At 46.1% G+C, this 13,332-nt stretch overlaps 1 protein-coding gene and 1 long non-coding RNA gene across 5 annotated transcripts in view; one reads left to right on the plus strand and one right to left on the minus strand.

The window, feature by feature from the left end:
- Window positions 1–13,004, minus strand: part of TRAM2 (translocation associated membrane protein 2) — a 32,897-nt gene extending 19,893 nt beyond the window's left edge. Inside the window, exons 1-2 of one of the 4 annotated variants that reach the window (XM_069975962.1) lie at window positions 12,496–12,580; window positions 11,567–11,631 (exon numbers count right to left, since the gene is read on the minus strand). In XM_069975962.1, coding sequence (XP_069832063.1) covers window positions 11,567–11,584 — 18 coding nt within the window. In that variant the 5' untranslated portion in view covers window positions 11,585–11,631; window positions 12,496–12,580. Of the gene's footprint in view, window positions 1–10,052; window positions 10,126–11,566; window positions 11,632–12,495; window positions 12,603–12,820 lie in introns of those variants that run through there. The other 3 variants (XM_069975960.1, XM_069975961.1, XM_069975963.1) reach the window with 3 other exon arrangements.
- Window positions 12,637–13,332, plus strand: part of LOC138796066 (uncharacterized) — a 49,547-nt gene continuing 48,851 nt past the window's right edge. Inside the window, exon 1 of the long non-coding RNA XR_011363706.1 lies at window positions 12,637–12,910. This is a non-coding gene — a long non-coding RNA (uncharacterized lncRNA). The remainder of the gene's footprint in view (window positions 12,911–13,332) is intronic.

A 13,332-nucleotide genomic window follows, 5' to 3' on the forward strand; every position in this document is an offset into this window, starting at 1 on the left:
GACTCCCAGAGCTGTGCGGGCTGTGGCTGCTGGAGAGGATGATGGCAGGGGGACACTGAGGGACACAGGGCACTGGAGGGACACTTAGCATCCCTCTGCCATCATCCTCTCCATCAGTCACAGCCCGTACAGCTCTGGGAGTCGGGTCGTGACATCACCATTTTATCCAGGAAGTGACATCACCATGTTATCCAGGAAGTGAAGCCTTGACCCAGTAGTAAGTGCAGGGAGCACTTTATAAGCATTTCCGTAATAAGTGTATATTGGTCATTTGTATAACTTTTGGGGGGCAATACAATACTTAAATAAAATTTTTCGCCAGACTTATCCTTTAACTCCTTTCCACTAATGTAAATGATTAAAAAAGCACAGCTACTTTCTTCCAAGACCAGCTCCACCTCTGTCTTCAGGCTGTGTGTGGTATTACAACTCTGCATAATCCACTTCAAAGGAACTGAGCTGCAATACCACACCCAAACTGAGGACAAGAGTAATGCTCTTACTGGGGTAAACAAAACATAAAAAAAAAAAAAAAAAAAACACTAATAAAATAACAAATGCACAAAAGCCCAAACTAATAACAAATAAGTTAATGAACAAAAGGTAATAAAAAAAAAAGTAAAAGTTAAAATGTAAAATGTGAATTCAAGGAATTTTATTTAATTTTGATTTCAATTTTTTTTTTTCGTTATGTAGAGAAAAATGCAGGTTACTCAGATTTCCTGCTCACAGGGCTGACGGCTACTGACGTGTGTCTTACAGTTCATGTTTCGGTTATGTCCCGGGGAGGAAATAAGCTTTTCACTTCTACATTCATAAGGAGCAGAAGGCCGGGTGTTATTCAATATAGACATTTTTCTCTTCTGTACCCTCCCCCCCACCCCAACCTCCCGCTTTAGCTTTAATCCACTCCGTTTTGGAAACGTGGCAGCCAGGAAGGGGGGGAAAAATGAAAGAATCCCACCATTTAATGCCATGAATAGTAAAGCAGGTTTCCCCCATGAGCCAGGTGTACAAGGGCCGGGTTGTTTTAGACACTGACTTCTCTCAAGCTCAAAACTCCTGAACTGCAGGCAAAGAAAAAAAAAATTCTCGCCCTCCTCTCAGGGAGAGAGACACATTCCAGTCATATTTTGGCAGAGCCGAGAGGCGCACATAGAGCTGGCTTTAACTTCCTGCATGGAGAAGAGGAAACTGAGAGGACGGCTTTATTCCCTTCTCCAACGTAATCGCCAGCAGGATGAGAAACTGGATGATCGGAATGGAAGAAAACTTTTTTTTGTTTTTCTTAATTCAAATATATATTTTTTAAACCAAATTTTTTTTAAGGTTCACAGAGTAAAATGCAAGAAAATTTTTAAATTCCATGTGAGACGTAATTTTAGACGGACTTTTAGGCTACGTTCACACCGTCAATATTACAGCTGGTTTTATTGGCTGGACGTCATTTAGCTGCAAATAATGGGCGTTATTATATGAATATATATTGTAAACTAAACTTATTTGTGTTTAAATGACGGCCATCATTTGGACGGTACGTGCATAGCCTCAGATTTCCATTTTGGTATAATATTTTCAAAACTGATGACAAAAAAATAGCAATGAAATAATGGCCTCCCCGTTTCCAGCGCTGAAGAGGCGAGTAGCGATGGTTATTATGTACCCCATACACTGTGGGTTCAGAAATTTTTTAGAGCGCAGGTGACCTTTGTCATGTTACTTTTTTGAACCATGCATATTGAAAACAGATTGAACATTAAAATAATGTCTGTTATTTGCTGTGGTTTAACAGCCATCCAAGACAAAATGGCCGTCATTTATACTTAGTGGGAACATAGCTTTAGGGCAGTGGCGAAGCTACCATAGAGGCAGGGTAGGCAGTTGCTATGGGGCCCATGCAGGAGGGGGGCCTGGGGAGAAGGTAAGAGCGCGTGTCCTTCTGCTTAACCCCTTATGTACTGCAGTGTGTAAGTGAGCCAATGTTTACTTACATGCTGCAACACAAAAAAGGGGGTTAACAAGCAGAAGAGAAGGAGATCTCTGCTTCACTGCACTTATAACCTCTGACCTCTGTTCTTCAGCTGGCAATCAAGTAGGAAAGGAAAATGTGAAGAGCTCCATGCAGAGGTCAGGGGTTATCAGTGCACGAGCAGTAAAGCAGATAGATATAACATTGCTTTGTGTTGTGCGTAGGGGAGGAGGGCCCTTTAAAAATTTTTGCTATGGGGCCTTGTGAATCCTAGCTACGCCCCTGCTTTAGGGACCTGTTCACACCCACTGCATAGCAGTGGATTCCAAACTGCCAGTTTTTCTAAGTGAAACCCACTGTGATAGGGATTTCTATTTAAGTCTATGGAACTCCATTCTTGCAGCAGATTTTCATTCCCGCTGCAACCAGTGATTTGCAGAAGGGGCCGTCACCGGGCGAAAACCCAGAGAAGCAAGCGGGAAGGCAGGCAAGCATTATCTATTTATTGGCTGATGGGTGGAGATCCCCAAAAATGGACCCCTGCTGATCAGCTAGTGATCTCTAATCCTGTGGATAGGAATAACAGAGTGACAGCGGATTGATTCTCCATAGGAATTATAAACACTGCTGAACCCGCAGTTAACGCCCTTTTAGACTGATAGATTTTCGGTCATCCATGACCAAACAGTAGCACAGATCAGCAAGATCAGCGCTCACCTGCAGTGCCTTTACACTGCACAATTAGGGCCCCATTACAAAGGTCAATTATTGTGCAAAAAAAAGATAGTTATATCGCTCAAATTTAAACAATAATCGTTTCATGAATGCAGGAAACATTCGAAAAAATCCTTTGTGCGTCGTTAATCGCATCTTTTAAGTTGAACCTAAAAATCATTGTTAGTTGTTCGCTGTAATTTCACATTCGTTCACTAATCGTTCAGTGTAATGGTGCGTTTACATGGACGAATATCGCTCGAATTTTCGCGATAAAGGTGGCATTTGAGTGTTAATCAGCTCGTGTAAACACAGCTAATGATCAAGCAACGAGCGAGAGATTGTTCATTGTGATCTTTCACCATGTTCTCAAATCGTCGTTGGCTAAAAATTAGCAAATCGCTTTGTGTAAACAGTCTTTCAAAGATTCACCCTGTGTGTGAGATGGGCTTAAGCGATCTTAAAAACGACGCAATAACGATTTTTCTAACGATTTATTCATCTAAATGCTGATTGTTATAAAAACCAAATAGTTCCTTCAAGATCGTTAAACGATTGATTGGGCGAATTATCACTCCGTGTAAACGTAGCATAATTCCACGCCGTTCCTTCATTTGCTGGGATCAGACGGAGTAAACGATTGTAGTAACGATTATAACTAACAATTATTGTTCTGTGTAATATGGTGAACGATTTCAGGTAGCAATTGTTTATCGTTAGTCGATAAATCACTTTGTCTTATAGGACCCTTAATCTTGCAGGCAGGCGGCATGAACGATTTCTGGATCATATGTGCGGCCATTTAAATGCATCGCTATGGGCCTCATATCCACAGATATTCGGCCAGAAAACAATGATTAAAAGGCCGGCTCAAAGGATGCGATCAGCCGAGGAACGTCCGTTTTCCCGCTCCTCGCTAAAACTTCTACACAGGTCGCTTATCGACTGATTGAGCATTTTTAGCAAAATCCTTGCACATAATCGGCCCTTAGACCACTATACGGTAGTTCATATTACACTGATGTTATTATACCTAGATCTGTGGGGATTGACTCCATTACATATATAATATTATGCAATCCCTTTATTCAGCAGCATCTGACAGATCCAATGATCAGGACGAGTTACCAGCGAAACTCTGTCGCAACACGCCAATTGCAGAACTTCCTACAGAGAGAGTCTGAGGCCTGGAGATAATTCATACACATGAATGATATTGGGGTAAGATCTTATAATGATGACTACACCACCACACGTTACATAACTCCCAGCGGGCAATGCTTCCCGCTCCGCTTGTTTATCACTATCGACCTACAAATAGTCTTTGCTTCTAGAGAAAAGTCAAAGTACTCTCCAGAGTGGAGGGGGTGCGAGTCCAGCCGGAGGTCATTACCCTACAGGAGGGCATCACCCTCTCCTCCTTCCAAGCAGAACAACAACATTGGGGGGGGGGAGATCTATCAAACATAGTGTAACGTGAAACTGGCTCAGTTGCCCATAGCAACCAATCAGATCCAACCTTCTGGGCTACTAACTAGAGTTGAGCGTGAGTTGAGCATGCTCGAGTATGATCGTTCAGCATTTGAGTACTGGAGGCTGAAGAAGTTGAGAATCCAGAAGACATTAAAAAAAGCCTATGGCCGCATCCAACTTCTTCAGCCATCGGTAATCGAATGCTGATCGGACTCCGAGTTGGGATCAGTTGTGCTTATCCCTTCTACTAACCTTAGGGGCCTATTCTACGAAATGATAATCGGCCGATTATCGCTCCGCGGAATAGAGACAACGATCTGTTAATGATCGTGTCATCGGCTGATCGTTTATTTAGGTTCAAACCTAAAATCATCGGGCACCGACTGCGCATCGCTGCGTGGAATAGCGATGCGCAGCGGGTGAACGACAATCTCACAAGCACCATACATTACCTACACATGTTGCAGGGCTTCTCCCGTACTCTTACTTCCTCCCGGTCCCGTGCCCAGCAGCTTCGGAGCTCACCGCTCAGCCAATAACTGGCCATGGCGGTCCTGGCCACTGATTGGCTGAGCGGTCTGTCAGCTCAGACAGGCTGCACCAAGCTGTTGTTGCGTGCAGGAACGGGAGAAAGAAGGAGAAGACCTGCAACATGCTTAGGTAATATATGGTGTTTAAACGATTGCTAAACGATTATCGGGCCGTGTTATAGGCCCAGTAAACGAGCGCCGATCTAGCAGATCGGCGCTCGTTTACATTATTGATCGGGCCCCCATCACCCCCTGGAATACGACCCTTACACTACACACTGCCGTCTGGTCCTTTAACAGATGTTAACTTGCACAGTCCTGCTGAAGGTCATTTGTGGCTTGTGGCCCTATTACATGGCCGGAGGTCCTCTACAAAGTCCTCATAAGGTTAGATCAATTGGGTGGCCTTTTCTGGCAACCATCTGTCGGCCACACATCTTCTATACTGATGACTTTTCAGCAGGTGAGAACGGAAGATCAGCTGACAAATGAGGGTTTGCTTGTTTGTTGGCCAATCGCTAGCCCTATTATACCTAGATAATCGCTCCATGTAATAGGGTCCTTAGTCTAACCCCATCCAACTCCACTTGGTACTTTCCTGGGCTGATATCTCTCATAGCCTTGTAGACAACTCACGTAGCACATACTACTACAGCAACCACCATCAAGCTGCCCCTCCCCAGCCCGAAAACCTTAAAGAGTCAATGGTGCTAGTTGTAATTTACTTCTATTTAAAAAAAAAAAATCAAGTCGTCCGGTCCTTATCAGCTGCTGTATGTCCTGCAGAAAGGGGTGTATTCTTTCCAATCTGGAGAGCAGGAGAGGTTTTCTATGGGGATTTGCTACTGCTCTGGACAGTTCCTGACATGGACAGAGGTGGCAGCAGAGAGCACTGTGTCAGACTGGAAAGAATACACCACTTCCTGCAGGACATACAGCAGCTGATATGTACTAGAAGACAAGATTTTTAAACAGAAGTAAATTACAAATCTATATAACTTTCTGACACCAGCTGATCTGAAAGAACAAACTATTTCAGAAAGTGGTCCTAGGTTAGTATCCGGCGCTGTGGAGTCGGGACTAGTTTTGGCTGGAGTCGAAAAAAATCTACCGACTCCAGCTTTTTTAAAAAAAATCTTTGAACAATTTAAAATTGAGTTTGGATATGAATTTTATGAGTTTTGCTCATCAATATATATTATGAGCAACATTCTAATAGGACACTGGCTCTATTACATAAGGGCAGTGGCGGATTATAAAATAGGCGGTTTGGGCGGCCGCCCGGGGCCCGAGGCTCCGGGGGGCCCATGCCACGCCGCCCACATTATAATCCGCTACTACGAGTGACTCTCTTGTGACCGCAAGCATTATTTTGCTTGCGGTCACAAGAGTCCATCTGTCCCCGGCTGATGCGCGGCTGCCGGGGGTGTCCCGTCCTATCCCTGGCAGTGCGCGCATCAGTGAGCTCCCCGTGCGCCTGTGGCTGTGACATCCGGCGCACGGGGAGCTCTCTGATGCGCGCGCTGCCGGGGATAGGACGGGACACCCCCGGCAGCCGCGCATCAGACGGGGACAGACCGAGAGGCTCGACAGGGGAACGGATGGCAGGTGAGTACTGTTGTGTTGTTGTTTTTTTTGTTGTGTGTTATCTGGTGGGGGGGGGGGAGACCATCTATATGGGGGGTGCAGCAATGAGGGGGACCATCTATAAGGGGGGGGGGCAGCAATGAGGGGGACCATCTATAAAGGGGGGCAGCAATGAGGGGGGACCATCTATAAGGGGGGGGGGGAGAGGGAAGAGGGGGACCATCTATAAGGGGGGAAGAGGGGGCCATCTGACATCCTCTGTGCTGCTGTAACCTCCCCTATAGATCAGCACCCTCCTCTCCTGACATCCTCTGTGCTGCTGTGACCCTGTGACCTCCCCTATAAGATCAGCGCCCTCCTCTCCTGACATCCTCTGTGCTGCTCGGACCTCTCCTATAGATCAGCACCCTCCTCTCCTGACATCCTCTGTGCTGCTGGGACGCTGTGACCTCTCCTATAGATTAGCACTCCCCTCTCCTGACATCCTCTGTGCTGCTGGGACCTCTCCTATAGGATTAGCACCCTCCTCTCCTGACATCCTCTGTGCTGCTGTGACCTCTCCTATAGGATTAGCACCCTCCTCTCCTGACATCCTCTGTGCTGCTGTGACCCTGTGACCTCCCCTATAAGATCAGCCCTCTCCTCTCCTGACAACCTCTGTGCTGCTGTGACCTGGGGGGGGAGGGGGGGCAACAGCAGGAAACCAGGTGGCAATATGTTTATTGGGGGCAGTGGAGGTGGGGTGGACAATGCTTACTGGGGGTAGCAGCAAGGGACCAAACATTATGTTTATTGGGGCCAGCAGGGAGGGGAGGCAGGCAGGCAGTGTTTATTGGGGACAGCGTGGGGGGAGGGGGGTCAGTAGCAGATTATAATTTGGGCAGATTGACCCCGGGGGGGCAGGTTGGGTTGACAGCCCGGGGCCCAAGGTACATTTAATCCGCCACTGCATAAGGGGGTCATGGAAAAGTTGTCGGTCACTATTTGGCAATTTGTTTCTGAGCTGGAAGAGTCCATTGTGTGTGTGTGTGTTGGGGGGGGGGGGGGGGGGGGGGGTGTTGAGATCTCTGCTGTTCTTTCCTTGATGCTGGATGACTGTATATGAGCAGCAGTGTAATATGGAGATGTCCTATGTAATACAGAGGAGGAGGAGAAGACATAAGTAGTGTAGAAGTAACCTCTGTCCTCAGTGTAGTGTTTTTCTTCAGTGTTCCATGGCAGCAGGCTGTGTGTGTGTGCTATGGCTGCAGCAGGCTGTGTGTGTAAGTGTGTGTGCGCGCTATGGCGTGCACCCACACTGACCCCTCTCTATATCACCATGGGTGACCCCTCTCTATATCACTATGGCTGACCTCTATATTACAGGTATCTGGCATTGTTAGAAGTGTGTCTTTGTGTATGGTGAATATTTAGTTAAAAACATAGAAGACTGTCAGCAGGAAAAGACCACCTGCTCCATCTAGTCTAGTTGTGAGTTGTTCAGGACATGGAGGCTGGAGACTGGCTGCATCCACTGCACGCACAGGAGAAGCTGCTTTATATCTTTCCTTATTCCCTCAGAAGTTGCCCCAGGATCATGTAGGACATTAGGGAGAAGCTGCTGAGCCAGTGTGATAAATAACTCCCCTGGTATATGACCGGCCATTTATGAAGGAGCAGGAGTCGGAGTCGGTCTGGATAAAATTCAGGAGTCGGAGCTGCGGCTTTCCAACTCCACAGCCCTGATAGTAACACCCCCCTTTTTCTATAATGTACATAAGAATGGGGGGGGGGGTCCTCATTAGACAGTGACTTTAATTAACAGAATATTAGTTGTGACATGGTGTTCCCCTATATCCTGTATATAGCTCTCACCTTATGAAACACAGCTGCGCTATCATACACATACATGTGCCCCCTCCCCATCATAGTGAAACCTGCTCATCACCCACAATGTCATCTCACCCAGCTGCTTCACATCATAAAGTCCTATCTATAGCAGCGGTAGGGAACCTTGGCTCTCCAGCTGTTCCAAAACTACAACTCCCATCATGCAAGATTTGGCTGTCCAAGCATGATGGGATTTGTAGTTTTAGAACATCTGGAGAAGCAAGGTTCCATACCGCTGATCTATATGGTCCATGGGGGAGATTTATCAAGCACGGTGTACAGTGAAACTGGCGCAGTCACCCCCGGCAACCAATCATTTTACAAAGAGTCTTTGAGGAATAAAAGCAGGAATCTGATTGGTTGTTAGGGGAAACTGAGGCAGTTTCACTTTACACCATGTTTTATAAATCTCTCCCATTGTGTCCAGCCTTATACAGTGACCTTTAGGCCTTATTATGGCCCATAATACATCATGGCGCTGCACTGTGCTCTATGCAACTCTTTATTACATATCAACATGGAAAGCCATTGACTTGGATAGGGCACCCTATGGTGTACATGGTATTGGGCCCAAAGGGAACAAATAGACTCACCGATGTCAAGCAACTTTCTTATATACTTGGTGTATCACATTATTGCCATCTTCAATAACTCTGGTTGCCGACAGTGAACAGAGAAAATCTCTATAGCTTTCCCTAAGGTTTTCTACCAGTGCCTAATACCACGTGTGAACATAGCCAGAGGCTATGCTCAGGTTCTGTCCAGCGGACACAGGTACGCAGCTAGTCACAATGTATCAGGTTTCTCCTGTGACCAGCCCTGCAATGGCATCTTAGGGGACAGTTCTCTAGTGTGTAATTTTTTTCTTGTTCACTTAAAGGGATAATCCATTTTTTTTTTTTTTGTTTTTTTTAAATCAACTGGTTGCAGAAACTCATATAGATTTATAATTTACCTCTTTTTAAAGCGACTCTGTACCCACAATCTGATCCCCCAAACCACTTGTACCTTCAGATAGCTGCTTTTAATCCAAGATCTGTCCTGGGGTCCGGTAGGCAGGTGATGCAGTTATTGTCCTAAAAACAACTTTTAATCCGGCAGCACTGTGTCTAATGGCCGGGTCATACATTTGTATATGCATTAGGCTGGCACAACCTCTCTATCCTTCCTCCCCACCCTCCTCATCATTAGGAATGATCCAGGAACATTTTCTGCTGTTTAAGCTATGCACAGGTGTATTAACGATCCAGCCCATGTTCATTATACACACAGGTGGGGAAAAGGAAGCAATCTGCCCGGATCATTCCTAATGATGAGGAGGATGGGGAGGAAAGACAGAGAGGTTGTGCCAGCCTAATGCATATACAAATGTAAGCCCCGGCCATTAGACACAGCGCTGCAGGATTAAAAGTTGTGTTTATGACAATAACTGCATCACCTGCCAAACGGACCCCAGGACAGATCTTGGATTAAAAGCAGCTATGCGAAGGTACAAGTGGTTTGGGGGGGGTCAGATTGTGGGTACAGAGTCGCTTTAAAAATGTAAAGTCCACATCTTGTCAGCTGCTGTATGCCCTGCAGGAAATGGTATTCTTTCCAGTCTGACACACTGCTCTCTGCTGCCACCTCTGTTCGTTACCAGTAGCAAATCCCCATAGAAAACCTCTCCTGCTCTGGATAGTTCCTGACATGGATAGAGGTGGCAGCAGAGAGCACTGTGTCACACTGGAAAGAATACACCACTTCCTGCAGGACATACAGCAGCTGAAGACTGGAAGACTGAAGATTTTTAAATGGAAGTAAATTACAAATCTGTATAAACTTCTTGATTTGAAATAATAAAAAAAAAAGATAAAATGATGGAGTACCCCTTTGAAGCAAGCAGATATCTATTGAAATGTGTCCTGTACCATCAGAACCGGTTTTCAATCTTTGGGGTGAGGTTTCCATTCAAATTCTGCAAGCAGAGTTCTTGGAGAGGAACTGAAACACAAAGTATATATGAGAATAATACAGAAATGTTCCGTATACAATGGTGCTGGTCACCGCAGCACTGACATCGAGCTGTGTATTACCAAATGGCTGTGCCTCATTTATGTGAATGGAGCCAAACTGCAGTACCTGACAAAGCCACTAGCACAGGGGGCGGCACTATGTGCATTATGGTCTGATAGTTATTAAATTGAATTAAATTGGTTTAAAAGAGTCATGTGAAATTCCTTCCCCAGGAAACATAACATGTGGAGTCAGTCTAGACACAAAGCACCTGAATGTGACTCGTAAACTACCCGTAGAAGTGCCGCCTGGGAGGAGGTATTGTCACTGGCACAACTAGTACAACGCCTCACACAATGCACAATGATCGACACATGGAAGATGTAGTTGTGGCAGGAACATTGCAAAAATGTTTACCCCTACCTGGGGTGCTAGGACATGGCAAGAAACAGCACCACCTAGTCTATAAGGTTGTGTCCGGTATTGCAGCTCAATTCCACTGAATTACAGGGTTCAGTTTGTTTTGCCTTTTTAAAGTGTCACTGTCGTTTGCAGAAATCAATAGTCCAGGCGATTTTAAGAAACTTTGTAATTGGGTTTATTAGGCAAATATGACATTATATCTGCATTCAAAAAGCCTTTCCCCAGCCCCCCCCCCCCCACCTTCCTCCTCTCTCATTCACTGCAAAATATCAGGAAATCTCAACTCTTTTACATCAGTCAGGCCCTGTCTATTCTATGGAGAGGGGAGGGAGAAGAGGGAGATTAGTTGCCACCAGAGAGCAAAGAAGAAAGGATTACACAGTGGGACCTGTGTGAAAGCCGTTATTCAGAGGTCAGTTCTGACTTCAGAGGAGATAGCCCGGTGATGTAGCTGTAAATTACCGCTCTGTTGTCCTGTTTTGGTGCCTCAACTCCCTCCACCCCTCCCCTCTCCATAGACAACCATGAAGACAGGGAGAGCGCTTCAAATTGCTTTTTCATGATAAAAAAGCATTTTTCTGCTAATAAACCCAATTACAAAGTTTATTAAAATCGCCTGTACTATTGATTTCTGCAAAAAAAAAAAAAAAAAAAAAAAAAAAAAAAAAAAAAAAAAGATTTAAAACGACTGACGCTTTAAGGAAGACAGCCCTACTTTATTAATATCCTCCAACTCCTTGAATATGGGACACTAAGGACTTCTTATACCCACAACAGATGATAAAGGATGAAGAAACATGGCTACCTCCTATAAGAGAAAGCAAAGCACTTGGGTTGTATTTGCAGCAAACAGCTTATCTGCAATACCACGCACAACCCGCTGACAGGTGTGGAGCTGTTCTGAAAGTAAGAAGCTATCTCTATCTAATTCTATACAACCCCTTTAAACTATCTATGTACAATTTAAGGAGGTTGCATGAGACTAATAGAGAAAGGACACTTTTACCTGAACATAGCGCCACATCTGATCCCTGGCTGTGTCTGGTATTGCATCAGTGTCTCATACAACCCCTGTAATGTGATGACACAGTCACTGAAGACAAAGGTCAGAAAAAAAAACATCCATTCTGTCCAGAACTGACACTTAGATGTGGCCCCTACCCCCAAGTCCCATGTCCTCCCCCAACGTTACATGACCAGACCTGGGTTTATGGGCTGTAGGCCATGCTGGGATATGTAGTCTGTAGGGGTCCAGCCCACGCAGGCCTGCCAGACATAATGCCCTCCTTTGTCTGCCCGCCTAGGGTCTAATCTGGGGTTGTATAGGGACACAAGGCAAAGAGCAGATGCATAGATTGTATAAAACCAACCAGCAGTGAGGGAGTTAAGTTTTCTTGCACATTATGCAAATAAAGGGGTGAACTCTATGAAGGCCTGTGATTGGCTGGCGGAAAATATACTGTTTATTAATACAAAGACTAAAATATATCAATGTCATTATGATCATTCACCACCTTTAGATGGCAACAGGGAGTCATAGGATCCTACCCCACCATTAGGTGGCGCCTAGGAGTCATAGGATGAAGAGACAGCTGGAGGGTCAAGCAGGAAATTGGACACATCAGCAATTCTTAGAGGAAGGTTAAAGGCCCCCAAAGGGGTTAATAAACTTTTAGGGGGGAGATTGTCCTGCAGTAATATACCCAAAGGGGTTAATAAACTTCTAGAAGGAGGTCATGTGTGTCCTGTAGTAATATACCCCAGCCACGGGAGGGGGCAAAGAGGAGAAGATGCAGGAAAAGGGACACATCAGCAAAGCTCCTCTGAAGGGTTAATAAGCTTCTTAAAGGGCCAGCTGATGAACTGAATGAGTGATAAAAGTGTGCTATCTAGGTATATACAGTGAGACTATGCATAGACAAGTCCTCTGCATACCCCACCACCAGGGGGAGTCATCCTCTGCAGGAGGCAATGTCATGGAAGTGCAGGCTGGACACATCAGCAATGCTCCCACTAAAGGGTTAACAAGTCTGATACAAAGTAACGAGTGAGATCCGCAGGAGCCCCAGAGCAACGGTCACCCCGAGAGCCCAGAGCAACGGTCACCCCGAGAGCCCAGAGCAACGGTCACCCCGAGAGCCCAGAGCAACGGTCACCCCGAGAGCCCAGAGCAACGGTCACCCCGAGAGCCCAGAGCAACGGTCACCCCGAGAGCCCGGGCCGGGGCGCGCAGGAGGGGGAGCAGGGATCAGCCTCCTACCTCAAACATCAGCCCGATCAGGACGCACAGCACGAAGAAGAAGCCGATGTCCGCATGATTGTGGATGACAAACTCCTGGCTGAAGATGGGGTAACTTTTCCTCCTTCTGAAAGCCATAACGTCCCGGGAATCTGCGAGTGTCCCCCCCTCCCTGCTCCTCTCCGGCTATCCACCCTTCCTCCACTCTCCCCCTCACTGAGGATGAGGAGGATACAATGTAACAAGTAGCAGCAGACAGGGAACCTCTCCTCCTCCTCTTCCTCCTCCTGCAGCCAGGCCCCCCCTCCTTAACCCTTCCTGCCCCGGGCGCTCCTGACATTCCCCACACAGGTCATGTGACTGAGGATTCCAAAGTGTCACTGAGAATGGGAAGTGGTGGAGGGGAAACTTTCCAGGAATTAGGAGGGAGGGAGATAGACAGATAGACAGACAGACAGACAGACAGACAGACAGATAGATAGATAGATAGATAGATAGATAGGAGATAGATAGATAGATAGATAGATAGATAG

The sequence above is a fragment of the Dendropsophus ebraccatus genome, chromosome 6 (assembly GCF_027789765.1).
Source record: "Dendropsophus ebraccatus isolate aDenEbr1 chromosome 6, aDenEbr1.pat, whole genome shotgun sequence".
NCBI lineage: Eukaryota > Metazoa > Chordata > Amphibia > Anura > Hylidae > Dendropsophus > Dendropsophus ebraccatus.